The 17085-nt window shown below is 31.5% G+C and overlaps 1 protein-coding gene across 1 annotated transcript in view; it reads right to left on the reverse strand.

Annotated features, from left to right (window-relative positions):
• Positions 1-17085, reverse strand: part of LOC121120764 (uncharacterized) — a 143024-nt gene that overhangs the window by 55901 nt on the left and 70038 nt on the right. Inside the window, exon 3 of the mRNA XM_040715624.2 lies at positions 243-789. Coding sequence (XP_040571558.1) covers positions 243-789 — 547 coding nt within the window. The remainder of the gene's footprint in view (positions 1-242; positions 790-17085) is intronic.

Consider the following 17085-nt stretch of genomic DNA (forward strand, 5'->3'; position numbering starts at 1 on the left):
CTAAAACATTAATTAAATATTATAATTAGTCAACCACAGGTCTTAATATCACTTCTGAATGCTGAGTGATATGCCAAAAAGTGTGCTAATTAATCCCGTTCTCAGTTATCCAGTATTTTTCTACATAATGCCTTTTCGGCAGTTTGTTCTAGAAATAAGAAATTACGCGAATTCTCTTAATTAGGGGTATAGCACATTTCAAAATAAGATGTAATAATCACGTATTATAATCACTCACTTACCAAGTGATGATCCCTTGAAAGAGTATTTTCCCTGGAATGAGAAGTCATGTGTGGTAGAGCAATCACTTCTCGAACATCTCTATAGGACTGAGCGCTTGGAATCCCTCTACTATTTGTCCAATTGTCATCAGTATCTCCAGATGACACGAGTCCCACGCCACTTCCTCCTCCTCGGAAATGTGAGTGGGGTAGAGTATGGTGATGATGATGATACGCACTTGTTGCGGCTGTTCCTACTGACTCGGGACCCGTAAGAAGAGCTGCCATATTAATCACATGTCCGTTTCCAACAAGGGATGTATGATGCAAATGTGAGCTCGTTGTAGCAGCAGCGGCTGCAATGAGTGCGGAATCCGTTTGAACACTTACGGAAATTGAAGGGATGGCTGAACCGTTGGGATTGTTGCTGTTATTATTAGATACATGATGGGCATTGCTGTTGTTGTGAACACCAAGGCCCCCAGTCGAGAGTGAAGAGGGGGACATTTGAAAACTTTGATGAAGTCGACGTCTCATGTAGTTCTTTTCACATCGATATATTACAAAACTGTAAGAGAAAACATTGTTCTTTAATTATTAATCATTTTAATGTATATAAAAGTAGCCATTTATTAATATATTTCCTCTACAAAAAAAAAAAAAAAAGAAAACCTTTTCGGCTCGGAGCAATAAAAAAAATAACATACTCATTATATGAGGTTTTTCAGGTCATTTTAGGGAACATGTGCTCTACAAACCGTTTTAGTTTAAAAAAAGAGATTTTTGTGTCGAAAAAACCATTTTGAGGCATATTTGTTTCAATGAGTTTAAAATTCTACTTTTTGGATTCTTTAGTATTAGAGAAAAAATGAATTCTTGGGTAGATATTGGCCATTTTTAGGCAAATATGTATATATGAGTCAAAAATTGCAAATTTTATACTTTAGTATTTTGATAAATAATCAGTAAAAAAATAGGCCATCTAATTTTTAATAATTTAAGATGTCTAAGATGTGCTCAATGATCTGTAGTTTCCTCTGTTTTTACAAACATAAAAGAAGGTTTGGAAATCTCCTTATACTGCAAGTCAAAGTCGAGTCTTAAGTCTCTGGTGAGAAGTCCTAATCTTTTAATATTTTCATGGAGTACACTTCAAGTCCTCAGAATTATAAAATTAATTGAAAGAGTACTTTATATCCATTGAAAAATTTGAAAAATCCTCCCCTCTGAACATAATATCTCGAAATTCCACCTTAGTTTATGTGATAGTTGTTGAGCAAAAATGAGAGACAAAATAGGAACAGTCTATTTAGTACATTCATAATATTGTAATAAGTCATGTAAAAAGGTTATCTCTTTTGTGTGTATGATTTTGGCTTCTTCATTCAAACTAATTGCACATTATAAGTACACATTTATATGTATTTGCAATTCGTTATATCTTTTTGTTGGCAAAAAGTTATATGGAATCATACATATGTAATGGCTTTAAAAACGTCTTCATTAGTAACCATAATAGTACTTTATATCCGGTTAAAGGGCCTTTTTAATTTGTTTAGTAGGCATTTAATTGCTATTGTTTATGAGTAGATTGTTAATAATTAATTAATACATTAGTTGTTGTTGTACAAATATCAATTTCAGAAATAGTTTGAATAGTGCATCATATGATTTATAAATTGAAATATTTTTTAAGTCGTAATACAAAGGCTAATTATTTTTAGTTTATAGTAAGTAAGGTATGAAGGTAACAAGACATCTTAATTAATTATACAGAAATGGCTACTTTTAAAATAACAAATTGATTTTTTTATGAGTTTGTACAGGAATTTTTCCCGTCCCAATGGTATAATTTTCTGAATGACTAATTTAATTGTACACAAAGCGTCATGTATAATTAATAACTTTGATTTAGTACACAGTAAGGCATGAGCTTTATTTACTTATATTAGGCTGTTTACAAAACAAGTGTTGGTGGTGCCATATTATGGTAAAATTATACAGGGTTCTAAAGCAAAATGTGGACTGAATGACTGATTGTTAGAAAAATGTGAACAATTTCATTTTTTGAAAAATAATTTTGAAATTTTTTTAAACAAAATTTTGAGGCACGACCTTTGTGAGCATGCTCACTCAATATGGTTACCCTCAGCAGTAAATACAGCCTCTACACGGCGACGGAAAGACTTGTAGGACTTGATGATGAACTTCTCGGACAAGTTGTTGCACTTCTTCACAGGGAAGGTCTTCGGGGAGTCCACATTCGGTTGAGATGTCCGATTAGTCTGCCTCTACAATGTGCCCTACACAGCAAGTCCAACACGTTCAAATCCGGCAAAAAATAATACTCACATGTCTTTGCGCCAAAAATCAGCCATGTTGTTGGCGCAGAACTTCTGGCATTTGGTCGACGTGTGTGGGGGTGCACTATCTTTGGTCTACACATAGCTGTGTATGGGTAGGTGGCCTTGAGCCATAGCAGTATGGTGAACCTTGGCACCTTGTAGTGGGCCTGCTGGGTGATTTTCTCACCAGCCTTAAAAAATAAGGGAGGTATCTTCTTGCTGTCGGACGCCACGCCCCCAGGACTATTGTTTGGGCCAGGAGTTTTGTACGGAACCCCCCTTTGGCCTCCTCTGGTAATCCCCTAAGCCAATGGTCGTTCTGACGGCTGTAGACCTGCTCCACCGAAAATCTTCATGTAACAGAAATTTTTTACTGTAGATTCATTTTCCTTGATCCCCGCGCGAACTTAATAATATAATATATGATATGTGGCATTTCCTCCTTCACAGCCCTCCTGATTGTCCCCTTGTCCACGTCAAACTAGTTAGAGAGGTGATTCATGGATTTTGTGGGCTCCCCTTGATTTTCTTCTTCAGGTGCCCCAGAAACACAGAATCCCTCTTCAAAAATCTCCAAAATATTGGGAGAGCACCAACGCAGGCTTCTTGCTGGATAGTCAAAATGTGGCTTTGGGGGTAGCATGCAAACCAGTAGCAAAGTTCCACACGATGGTGCTGAAGAAGGCATCCCTGGGATGCCCTATCACAAGAAAATGGGGCCATGTCGCAATAGGTGAATTTAATTTTAAAGAAGTCCTTTGCTGGATAAATTATTGAAATTCATCCGGCGTGTGTTTTTATAAGTTTTGCTATAGTTTATTTATACAATTATTTAAATAAATAATTTTACTAATTAATTCCTACGAACATTTATTAAAAATCGACGAAATCTCGAATATACGAAGTGTATTTACAAATATTTCATTATTCTTAGAGTGGTTTTTATTTGTTTTAACGGACTTTAATTAATTTATGGTGTGTGTACATTATTGATATATATATAGTATTTTTCTCTATTAATCAATTACCAGTAAAATTGGTGTGGAATAGAAGAGGAAAAAACAAAAACAAAATGCAACTATTTAAGACCATAATGTTAAAAATAATAGTAAACAAATTACCAAATTTGAATATACCAAAAATAAGATTTATTTATAACAAAAATGTTTTTTTTTTTTTCAAAAGTAAAGAATAAATACAAAAATCCATGAAAAGATTTTAAAGAATTTTCTCCTAAATGGATTTTTTCTATCCATATTTTTAATAGTTTAAAATCTCGGAAGACAACAAAAGACGTCTAAACTTTTCATCTGTCAGAAACAATGCAAACTTTGTAGACATGCATTCTGGTATTTAAAAAAATCAAAATCGATTGATAATTGAGTTCAAAATGAGAAATAACGACTTCTTTTTGATCAGATCTTGATATGTAGCAAAAATTTCCCTTCCAATAAAGAGACGTCTATCAATAATACATTATTGGTTATGAACATATATATTTATGAACCAATAAAATGACATATGTGTTAATATACATAGCATGTCTAAAATGATTACTTATGTTTATTAAAGGTAGTATTTTATAGAACACGGTAAATAGAATCACTACCTTGACTTGGAACAGCTTATCCATAAATTCTAAATGTTAATCAACACACTTCTCATTTATGGGCTATTATTCCAATCGAGGGGCATCAAAATTTGCATAATTTTACACAAATTATGATAATAGTAAAAAAAAAAATTATGCATGTTTTTGATGCACCTTGTGTTTACATGGCTAAAAAAAAAAACATTAACGGGACACCTTAATGAACATCCTTCATTATGACGTATCTATTTATTCAGGAAATATAATCCCCAAAAATTTGTTAAACTTTGTTGGATAAATATATGATATTTATATATTGGTATTCAGGGATGTTAATGAATCTTATCATAAGAACTGTCCCACTTTATCCGTGTTAAACTCTATTTACGAGCAATGTCTGAAAAGTTTCCGATCGCAACGTGAAGATGGCTGCCCTTTGTAAATATAAGCTAGTCACATCTATCTACCAGGGGTCTATGTATTAAAATTTGAACAATTTTAATTTTAAACTCCAACAAGATATGATTTATTAATTAACTATATCATTTTAACAAAATTTTATCTATCATGGCGTGCCAGTGCTGCCTGACAATGGCTTTGAGGGCCTCGGTGTTTGAATGATGGACACTACAGGCCTTCCCCTCGACAGACACTCAAAAGGTGTAGTCAATGGAGTTGGCATCAGTGTTGTAGGGGCCCAAAATCATTTTCAAAAAAGAGATCAAAAGAACTAAAGAGACTCATTTAAAAGAGTCTCACAACGAAAGAGATGGGTTTCTATCTTTGCTGGTGTCAAATGGTTGGCTCTCCTACTTCACAACGCTCTTTCATCCACCTTTTTTGTTAACTCTCTAGACAGTCTGCTATGAAATTCTGAGATCTCCTGTATGGACCCTCGTAGACTTGAGGGGATTGCCCTGGGCTGTTTTATTTTACTCCTCCTGCTCCAGAGCCTTTCTTTTATCTCCAAGTGTTATTTTCTCGACTTGAGCGTAAGCTAAAAGCTTAGGGTTTTTTTTGTTACTAATTGTTTATGCTTCAATATATCAGAATATAAATTCATTTCAATCAGTTAATAATCAAAGTTTCAGCCATTTTTAACACGAAGCTTTTATGTCTCAGTCGTTTGATATTAAATAGATTCAAACATTAGCAGACACATAAAGGCATGTTGTATTAAAATTTGACGCGTCTTAGTCAATCCAACTCGGAGTAATGAAACCAAAAACAAAAAGTGTCTCAAAACAATGACTTTGCAGAGAAAAACGGCAAGTACTATTTGGACAGATATATATTATTATACAGAAATATATTAAAACTGACTTTGTCACAATTTGTATATAAATACTTTCCCCTTTATCCCTTACCTTTAATTAAAAAAGAGTTTACTAAGTTTCACTGATACTTTCAGAACATGTAATTTCTACTCTTACTTCTTGGTATAATTCCTATTCATAGTGAATACTTATATCATTCGGTATAGTTTTGTAGACAAAACTATTTCAGCACTTAAGTAGTTATCTTGACTTATATTCATATAAGATTAACATAAGAACCTTCCAAAATGATTTGCAATTCTTTTAAGATCCATAAAGCTAAAAGAAAAAAAAAATACCAGAAAGAGTTGCACATAAGAAAAAATCAAAGAATTATATCGTAGTTTTTGAAATTTGTACTAGGGGGTTGGGTCAATTTTAAAAATTTACATTTCAGGAATATAATACTAGCCGGAAATTTTAAATCTGGAACAAATTCAGACCTTCAATTGACTGTCAACCCTGAGATCTATATATCCATTAAAGTGTGATCATCATATTTCGTAGACAAAAATTAAGATATCCACCAAATATGAATGCCTTGTGCCCTTTATTGTGTGCCTCCGTGGCGGCTGTATGTCCAATGAGATTATTGAGTTTACGAAGATGCCCAAATCAACTATTTACGATGTTACTAAGGCTTTTAAGGAGTCTAATTGGTCACAAACACTTAAAAAGAATACTAATGGTCGAATTGGGCTAATAACTAAAAAAACATTGACGGAATACAGGATTCAAATGAATGAATATGTGGCCTCCTAGCTCTACGGATCTAAATACCTCGTACTCCTTTGTCTGGAGCTACTTGGAGAGAGAGTCCAATGAACATGCACACAATATTGTTGTCTCTTTGGGTGCTTACATTCTCGAGGCAGTGGATAACATGAAGAAGGAGTTCTTCATCAAGGCCCGTACAAGGTTCAGGGTTAGGCTGGAGGTTGTAGTTGAAGCTGCCAGTGGTTGGTTTGAGGGATTAACTATAATATTGACCTCTATATGTAAGAGCAAAATATTTGTGAGTTTTGGAGTTAATTTTGGCGAAAAAATTGTAAAATATAAAGGGAATGGGGATCAAATTGTCGGCAAAATATTTTTCTACAAAAAACAACACAAAATATACATTTTTTAACTTTTTTATTGAACATCAAAACTATGACGAGTATATAGGTATAGAGTAGCCATTCATTCGACACAATAACCGTTGGCATCAATAACGGCCTCAATACGGCCTCTGAACCGGCCGCAGGCTCTTCTGACCATCTCATTGTCCATGTTGCCGAGTCCATCAGGCTGGCCTTGGTGCTATGGGGATGTATGTTGGTATGTCTCTCGACATAGCCCCAGACAAAATAGTCCAAAGGATTAAGGTCGGGAGAGTTTTGAGGCCACAAATCCTTGGTTACGACGTCATAACAGTTCTCGGTTAACCACTGCATGGAGATTTTGAACACATGGCAGGGTGCTGAGTCTTGTTGCCACACCCAATGCCTGTCTCCGGCCTTTATGGACCTGGTAGGGTCATCCTCGACCATCTTCTTCACCTTGTCGACAAAGTGGGTGTCCCTGACCTTCCTGTCGGCGCCTTCCTCCTTGGGTGCCCTCTTTATGGTGGCATCAACATCCCAGGTGTCCTCTAGCTTCTTACAGATACGCTGAACAGTCTGTAAATTCACTCCTAAGGTTGAAGCAATCGTTGAATTGGAGATTTCACCTCCATTATTAACCAATGCAATGACTACGACGGACCTCGAAAGCTCCTCGTTCCACTTATAGCTCTTTATCTCTTCATATGATGACGGCATGATGCTAACTGAACTATGGATCGTTTGCTGACGAGAATAGTTTTCCTATTTGGTGACCGGTTTTTTATTTGATAATGTCGTCTTCAAGTTATCAAGGTTTAAAGTAGGCGACAATTTGATCCCTGCTCCCTGTATTATCCTTAAATTTCCAGAATTTAATATCCCCACCATATATGTATGTTTATATATTAAATAAGGAGTCCACTTTCCTGCAAGAAACAACAAAAAACGTTGGATGTCTTACATGACCAATTACCCTGTCCAAGTTTTGATACAAGATTAACTTTTCTATACCTACTAGATTAATACTATTAACTGTTTGATTGATTTATTTCGTAGAATCACCGGACTGTTAAAATCCCGAGAAAAAAGACAAGTGACAATGCTGGGCAGTAATATTTATTCATTTTGTATGTAAATAATGTATTTCATATCTATAAGGGTATTGAAATGAAAAACCATACTAAGATTAGAAAAACCCGTCCGTCCTGATGGAGTCCAGAATAAATGAGATATCGCCGCAGTTCACAATATTAATGTAAGTACATATTTCCTCTTTCAAAATGTAATGTGACTTTTCTCCTTGTTAAATTTCCAAGTACTTGCTTACTAATTTTCCTCGCCCATGGGTAATCCATCATTTTTACATGTTCATTCAATAGGAACAAGCTGGATACGTGTAAAGGTTAAAGCCAAACACAAAACAACTAGAGGAACTTACTAGTATGTACCAAGGTATTGAATACATACTTACATTAATAAATTGATTACAAGACCATCAATCAACTTTCAAGAGCAAAAAAAAAAAAAAAAAAAAATGCTGGAAGGGAGTGTTCGATCCTCTTTTGAATGACATAGGTATAATAATACTTTTTTAATACTTTATTTAAATAAATAATATAGAAAGCTGATTGTACGGAGTTCAATAGTTGTTGATGTTTTTGCTATAAAAAGGAAGTAGACTTTTTAATGGTTAGGACACATACAAAAAGTACATAAAAGAAGTGAATTAAAAAATTACACTTTAGAAGTACGATAAAAAATTATATTTCACGATTTTTGGATAATACATTTATTTTGTAGTTATCTACATGGTGTACAAGCTATATATCTCGTCATTTTGGAGCACTCACTTGGGCAAACAGGGGTACTTAGGTGACTGAATTTTTGTTCAAACATGAACCAATTGGAAAAAATGGAATCAATTGACAAATTCGTTGTCTCAAATATTTGGAAAAGGCGCGGAGCCCTCCATAGAAAATCAGCTGGGAGTGACAACGTAACAATTGCTTGAGCTTTGGGACTCACTGACACGTTTGTTCGTAAGGTTAGGAAGGAATTTGAGGACTCTAAAGGACTTGGCTCCCTGCCACACCTCTAAAAAATGATAGCCAGAGTTTTGGTCTCCAAACTTGCCGGATTTGAATCTGATGTTTTTTGTTATGGGGTGCGATCAAACTACAAATCAACTGAACCCCGTGCAACAAAAAAAACGAACTTATGAGTCGAATCAAGAAGAAATTCCAGGATTTGCCTAGGGACCAAGTGGCGAAGACCTGTCCGTGCTTTCGAGCTCGTATATAGACTTTAATTGAGGCTGGAAGTGATCTTATTTAATAAAACAAGTCAGAATCCATCAAGCATTCAGAATCTGGTTATATTTTTTTACAATCTGATATCTGGTTGAAGAAAAACCCTTTTTGGAGCACAGATAGCTCGCACACCCTGTATATACATTGTACATAGGCAGATATGTTATAATGGGTATAAAACATTAATGCAGTTTTAATATATATCATGTTAAAACATATATATGTTGAAATGCACATGAAAATATTTTAATGCTCTTAGAGTAAATTCCATTTCTTTTGGGGTTTTCAAATCATCTAAAATAATTACTTCGTGATATAAGGTCATTTACAAAAATAATGTCAAAAATTGTTACTTCTTCATAGTACGGTAGAAGTAAGATACATCGAATCTGAATATATTAAATTTTCAGACACCTTGAACCAAGTATCCTTGCATCATTGTAAATCCTCTTCACTTACTTCGAATTTCTCTTATAATTCGTTTAGATTATCAACTTATAACTCTCCTTATTTTAGTCTACTACAATACTATTCTATCTAAAACTTTGGGTTGCAAACAAAGAAAGGATAAAAACTGTTATTAATAATTGAATCTCAAGAACGTGCCGTTGTTGAATCGGAGCCAAACAGATAGCAAGACCAAAAGTTATTGTAAAAAATGAAAAGCATTATCAAAATATAAAAAAGTCTTGTCTTTTATTAAATAAAGGGACTCAGTTGATTAACTTGTTTGATAAAATGATAAAAGCAAGAAAATTACCTTTTTTCTACTTCTATTTAAAAAAGTAAAGCAACGCTATTGAAATCCAAAGAAATAGACCTATAAAGCAAGTCTTCAGTACTAATTTTTTTAGATAAATATGCCAATTTAGAAAGATATTGTCATATTTTGAACCAAATCTACAAAATACTTCATGTTCCAGATATATTACCCCTTCAATATTTCGTATTAGATAACATTCAAATTTAGTATAAGATAGTCTAAAAAATATTTTATTGACATCTAAAGTACAATACCACTCGGGCTTCGAAACAAAAATATTGTATTGTTTAAAATTGCAAGTACTGATTTTCATTTTGATTACTTTCATTGCTTTACCAAAAAAAAGGGAAACTCACCGAATGTCAGATAACACTTTTACAATTCAAAACATGTGATTTTAAATAAGTATAAATAAATATATAAATAATTTTAACTTTTTTTTCAAATTTTTTAATATTTGACTTTTTCCCATTCTCCAAGTTCTATAGAGCCTAAATTTACCTGTCATTTAGATTTTCGACCACAGCTATGCTATTAAAAGGTTTTTTTAAAAGTTAAATTTTGAACAGGTCTAGACTGGATCTGTATAACTAAATATTACACTTCAATCGAAACTGAGTCCTAAAATTAATGTAAAAATAGATTTTAATCGAGAAAAAAAGTACTATGCTAATTTTTTTGTATAAATCTCCCAATACATAAAGTATTTTAAAGATATATTTGCTCGGGACAAGGAGGGAGAGGTCAATCATATTACCAATGGCCAATACAATTTTCTTAACGTATATCCCCCTTCCATGCGGGCGAGTGTTAGGGTATTTTATAATGCATTATAAAATAGTACCTGCCAATAATGAAAATATTTACCTAAATGATAAATCCATCTGTTATTTTGTCAAAAATTGTCAAATCGAAATTTGCAAAGAAAAATGCAAAAAACTGTTTTACATTCATTTTACGAAAATAGTAGTTAATATAATTTATTGGCATTGTAAAGAGGAACAGAAAACTACTAATACTTTTTTATTGTACTATTAAACCCAAAAAGGTTATGGAGAATAATGTCCAAGAATAACCTCGATGAATATGGAAGGATAATTGAACAAGTTCAACAATACACAGATAAGACTAAATACAAATTGTTTATCAAAGAAGTAATAACAATTTTTATATTTATTTCCTTTTAGATTAATATAATATATATATATATACCTTTATCCATAATATAGTTAACAATTTAGGGCATTTCTAGAAATTCCGTAAAACTTGAATTTGAAAGCCAATGTTGGGTTAAAATAGATCTTATTATTATTATGTGCTGCAAAAATAAATGTAAAACATCAAATTCTATATTTTTGTTCAGGTTACATTTTGTGTTGACGCTCTGTATTTATATATCATTGAGAAATAAATATATAAAGGGATTTTATTGACAGTTAGGCATATTAAGGCAGTAGTATATTAAAATATTTAGTCTGCAGTGATGAACTGCTGCTTGAGGAAGGTGTATGTAGTGTTTCAAATTCAGCTACAGGGAAGAAATTGATTTTTCAACTTTTAAATACGTTATCATATTTGAATATAATTTCCCTAGTTGGGATTACAAATTGCAAATCAAAAAGTTCCTATTCTGTATTTGTTCATAAATGATAGTTTAAATTAAACTTTTGGGACGAGGGTTCTTCATATGGACGTAGTTTTCATAGGGTTTCTAGAGATTCAGGTAATGCCTAGATTGAATCGTAATGCCCAATTCAATATCAATTTTTATTTTCTTGCATAATAATAGTCAATAGAGATTCGTGATGAATGGATAAAAACTTTCTGTCAAAAGGGCTTTACGGCTCCTTTAATTCTGCATTATACTCTAATCATTTTAAGTACCATTTAAACAGCCAAGAATACTGTGATAATCTTAAAGAAATTAAAATACAAATTTAATTTAATCGTTTATGAGATTTAGCAATATGGAATTCAAAGAAATCAAATTGATGCTAGACAAGGTGACGAAAACAAATAGTAGATATGAAATTTCTAAGAAAGAAACGCTAATTCTAATGGCATACCTTTCTTTGAGGGAAGAATATATAATTTCTTAAATTTATGGGGCATAGAAGAAATTAAGAACATTGTTTTTAAAGTTCTGGGAATACTTCTCGTTCACTTTTGTTGCAAAGCAAATATTGAAATCGCAGAAATATTTTATGGGAAGATAGCGTGTTAAGCTCACTGAAGAAATACAGATCAGACAATTATCCACCTGCCAAAAGACGAATAACGAAATTGTTGGAATAAACTCTTGAATAAAAAGTTGCTGTCTAATAACTTTAAAAAATTTAATTTTTATTATTAAAATCTATGATAAATTAATATATAAACATTTTATTATAGTTTTCTATGTTATAATTTTAGTAAAATTTTTGTGCAATATGTGCAATGCCATCACATAAATATTGAAGTCTCAGTTAAAATTCAACAAGAGTTGAGACGATAAGGATATTCTTCTGGACTTAATACAATCCTTAGATCACCAAAGCACTTTTAACAGAACACATCTTCATTTCAATGTAGTATCCTGTTCTGTAATCGACTCCATCTTTTCCAGGCTCAAAATTATTTTTAAGATTCAGAGTATAGTCTAAGTTGCCATGGCTCCGTGTCTTCATTGTATCTTGTCCGAGTTGAGTCTGATTAATCACACTCAGAGTCCAAGTCTATGATACAATGACTCGAGTACCACAACTCTGGGAGTATCCAACTTGTCAGACGATTCCATTACGTTACAGACAAAACGAAACATAAATCACTTCAAAACATAGCCATATTATCAATTTCGAACAAAAAAAACTAACTTAAATGTCTTTTGTAAAACTTTGAGACCATAATTATCTCCTTCTTCACTTAATCTAGATAAAACTATCTATTTACTTACGAATTGACCTTGGGTTGGTTTTCGGAATTTTTAAAATGAAATATCAAAAAAAAATTAAGGTTCAAATATACAATATAATAATATTGTTTTTTTAAATCCACAACTATTTACAAAAAATTTCGAGAAAACCCATGTCTATTCTCAAAAAATTAACTTTTTTTATTCCAAAATCCACAGTTGTTTACAAAAAATATGAAATTTTATGGAAAAAATGTCAAAAATTTCCTGCTGTTCTCAAAAAAATTTAAAATTTAACTTTTTTAGAGAAAAATTTTAAAAATACATAGGTACTCACTGAAAATTAAATTTCAAATATTAAATATTCTAGCAAAAAGCAAAAGGACGCAACAAGAAAACTCATCACTTTCAAATCAACATTAAAATCATAATAAAGAATTTAGGCCAATTCTAAAAAAATACATAATATTCATACATATATTGTATAATATAAATGTATGTAGTATAGATAAATACGTACTTAAGATAAGGCATGACCATTATAAGAACCCTCATCGTAAAAACAATAGCCAACTAAATGTTTTACAGCTCATGAATAACTCATGTTCTATTATACATAATTTTTCAAAAAACAAAAAGAACCAGAAAAAAGGGTCATAAACCCCGTCAATTTTTAATTAAAAAATAAACACACTCCTCCTTAAACGATTTCATTAATATATAAACAAAAAACAAAAATCAAATGTGTGAAAATCCAATTAAATGTATCAAATATGGCTGTGAAATACATATATCAAATAGTGATAATACGATTTTTATTACTTCATTTCCCGCTTCACAGCAGTAGTTTAAATGGGATCCAAATTATTTTTTTTTCGGTTTAGCTCTAAACGTGAACAATATTGCATGCAAATATCATTTTGAATGAAAAATGATCTAATGTTGTACTGCAGACTATCATTGTAATATTAAAATCCTTCATAGTATTTTATTTTATACTATATTATAACATTGTTCCTTAATATTTTATTAAAAGCGTAGCTATATTTCTATATGATAAGTCAAATATCTTCATAGACATAATAAGATGACCAATATATATATTTATGCGACAAGGGATCAATAACAAATTGTAATCCTGTCCTTTTGGAAACGGACCATACCTATTCTTAACTTATTACTTCGTTTATTTATCAAAAAATAATAAAGTATCAAATAGCCATTACGTTTCATTTCAGAGGAGGGAATCGACTCCCGACAACAAAATTCATAGGGTATTTTTTTGTTACTAAGGTAACTCCGTGTAAAATGGACTTGAAATGACAAACTGTACAAAAGAAAAACACGTATACAAATTAATTTCCTACTTTTTAAGGAGGAGAAGAGTCTCATTTTGAAGAGAATCTGTTTGAGTTTGAGAGACTTTCGTAAAAAAGGATCATACTAAATACAATGTTGGCCTGAAAAGTTTCCAACCTCATCGTAAAAATGGTAGTACTCGTAATTAGTACCTATTCACATCTGTTTAGTATATGTGTATAGTTACTCATCAAAGTTTCAGCTATTTAGTAAGAGCAGTTTTTATGAAACAGTCGTTTGAGTGAGTTACTGTGAGTGTTTATGTGAAAATAGACAAAAGTGAGTATCACTTTGTATTGCATAGTTTAATTGCAATAAATCCAAGTTTTGGCGCCGATTAATTTCTGTAGATGAAACTTGGATGCACCATTATACGCCCGACTCAATAATACAGTCCAAACGGTGGACCACAGTGAACTGAAAAATTAAGGGGCAATCGCTTTTGTGAAAAATTATTTGGACGGGTGACATGGATGGGAAAAGTGTGTAGAGTTACATAGAGACTATGTTGAAAAATAAAAATGTAGAAAAAATGTTTTTTATTATTATTCTGTCGGAAACTTTTAAAAACCACCCTTGTATATAGTCATAATGATGATATTGGGAGAACTTGACTTATTCTTCGACGTTACACATTGTACAAAATTTGAGAACAAGGGATAAATTAAGTCAAATTTTGCGTATCTTCTTCATCAAATAGATATATTTTTAAATTTTTGACATACTACATACAAATATCAGTAAACTATAATCTCAGACAGAAAATAAATGTTTTTTTTAAAAATATATACATAAATCGATTCCACTCCAGCCAAAGATTTTTTTTTTTTCAATAAATCAAACACTAGGAAAATTATGAAAAGAAATTATATTTTAACTAGGAAAATACGATATTACATTGTTCATACATATTTTTACCCTATTCCAAAATAGACGTTTTCTTAGAAGCAATTAATATTTAGCTTTAATGTGTAATATTTTTATGTAAGACATATATTCCCTCAAGGAAAAACCTCAAAGCTTATAAATAGATAAAGAGACCAAAGGAGCTTTGATTTCAATACCTTTGTCTGCATAGTACTTTCTTATTCATTCTTTTAATTATCATTAAGTAAAATGCATTATATAAATTAGGAATAACTCATTTTTGAGTTAAGGGAGTACCATATCTTTTGATAAAATGCAAAAGTATAAATATATTATTTAAAAAAATAATTTGAGGGGAAGAAATAAAAATTTGAAAATGCATTTATTAAAATAATAAATTTAGATATGGTTATACATAATTGCGTTCTGGTGGTGTATTACTCAACTTTTAATAATTTCCACACTCTTCCTCACAATTTTATTATTAGCAACGTGTTTATCTTATTACTTATTATGGAGAATCCTTACGTCTTCTCTTCAATCATGCATAGATACGAATAACTAAAATATACATAGAAAATAAAGGAACAATATGACAATATCAATGAGGCTTCAACCTCACTCTCCTACACTTATTGCAACCAATCTAATTGTTTATTGATTGTGACAAATGGTAATTGATGAAAATTAATTATTTCCATGTCATGATATTGGATGTTTTTTTTCTTTTCTCAAGGATTTGTTTGTTAGTAGTTCATATTATTTAATACATCTTCATCATTTGAAATATAATGGGACTATCATGGAATGCTTTGTTTTATGCCTATGTATGAAGCCAAACAACGCCTTCTTTCTTTCTCAATGCAGTATTTGCATCTTTAATTACGCGGAAGAAATATAATTATTGATGTTACTTTGTGGAATGGTTTTTTTTTTTTAAAGAGTGGGTTTTTAGCTTTCTTCCAATTCCACTTTTTCATTTCAGATTCAAATTATTGAATGAGTACACAGGGTAGTCCTGTATTAAAGTCTCACAACAAAAATGAAATTAACCCGTAGATTATGGTTTGTATTGGAATATGTATGTGCTTTTTTTATATGTTGAATATTGTCTAACAATTGACCAACATATCATTCCAGATAATTGCCCTTGTTCTATACAATATGGCCAAAGATATCTTGTGACTGACTTTCAGTTAGTGTGTACAACATATTCTGTAATTTTGGCTCGCACAGTCTCCTTAGCTGCCATCTTCTGTCTGTATTGGCATCCAATCGACCTACCTCACATTGAAAAGTCAAAGGGATTAAGATGTGATAATGAAGGAGGCCTAAAGTGCTCAAAATTACCTTTGCATCAAACTTGAGGCCTATAACTCAATATTTTTCCCAACTAAATGCTGTCGCAATATTTCTTACCGTGGTAACAAAATCTTCACACATAATAACTTTAGTATTAAGATGTGAATGTTAATGAAATTATTTGATTAAATTTAATTGCTAAATTGAACAACTCGTTAGACTGGGGTTGCACGATTATAAACATAACCGTTCATATTACACATTAGCATATAATTTTGCTAGATCTTTGAAGAAAGTCTGTGGAACACTTTCTCCTTTCTGTGTCGTAAATATGTTAATTTTATAGTCTCATTATTTTCGTTTATGAAAAAATGTAAACGTCTTATATCTTTAGGCGTAGCTACAAAGGATGAGAGAGTCGAAAGTGGGAATTTGGACTCTTTTGCTCTAACGAAATTATTTCTATACATCTTTTCTTTTTTTAAATTATACTTAGATATGATATATAAAATGTATATATATATCCATTTTGAATGAATGCGTTGGAGATTAAAGAAAATTTATGTATATTTCATTAGATCTTGAATTTTTAAATCCAAAACTCTCATTTTTACATATTTTTTTTGACGAGCATTTTCATTGCCGGAGTGATTATGATAATAGATTCTAAGGATGTATTATTTGAATGGAAATAAAATTTATCTACATAAATACTTATCTATATGTTAAATGTTAATGTGTATGTTTTTCCTTCAATCACCATGGATGGCTTTTCCTGAAATTTTTCATGTAGGTTCTAAAGGTTCCAAAAACGGTTCTGGCAATATTTTTTTGGTCTTCATACTATATGTACAAGTGGTAAATTCTAAGCTTTTACTTGTGATATTGTAAAATGTTTTGAACATATAAAAATTACAGGTTTGGTAATCAGAAAATTGTATTTTATTTTCCAAATATGTTATTCTTTAATTATGGAGGAGAGAACATTTGAGTATAAAGTATGTGCTCATGAATGACAGATAAATCACTGATAATTT

Source organism: Lepeophtheirus salmonis, chromosome 6 (genome assembly GCF_016086655.4).
Source record: "Lepeophtheirus salmonis chromosome 6, UVic_Lsal_1.4, whole genome shotgun sequence".
Taxonomy (NCBI): domain Eukaryota; kingdom Metazoa; phylum Arthropoda; class Copepoda; order Siphonostomatoida; family Caligidae; genus Lepeophtheirus; species Lepeophtheirus salmonis.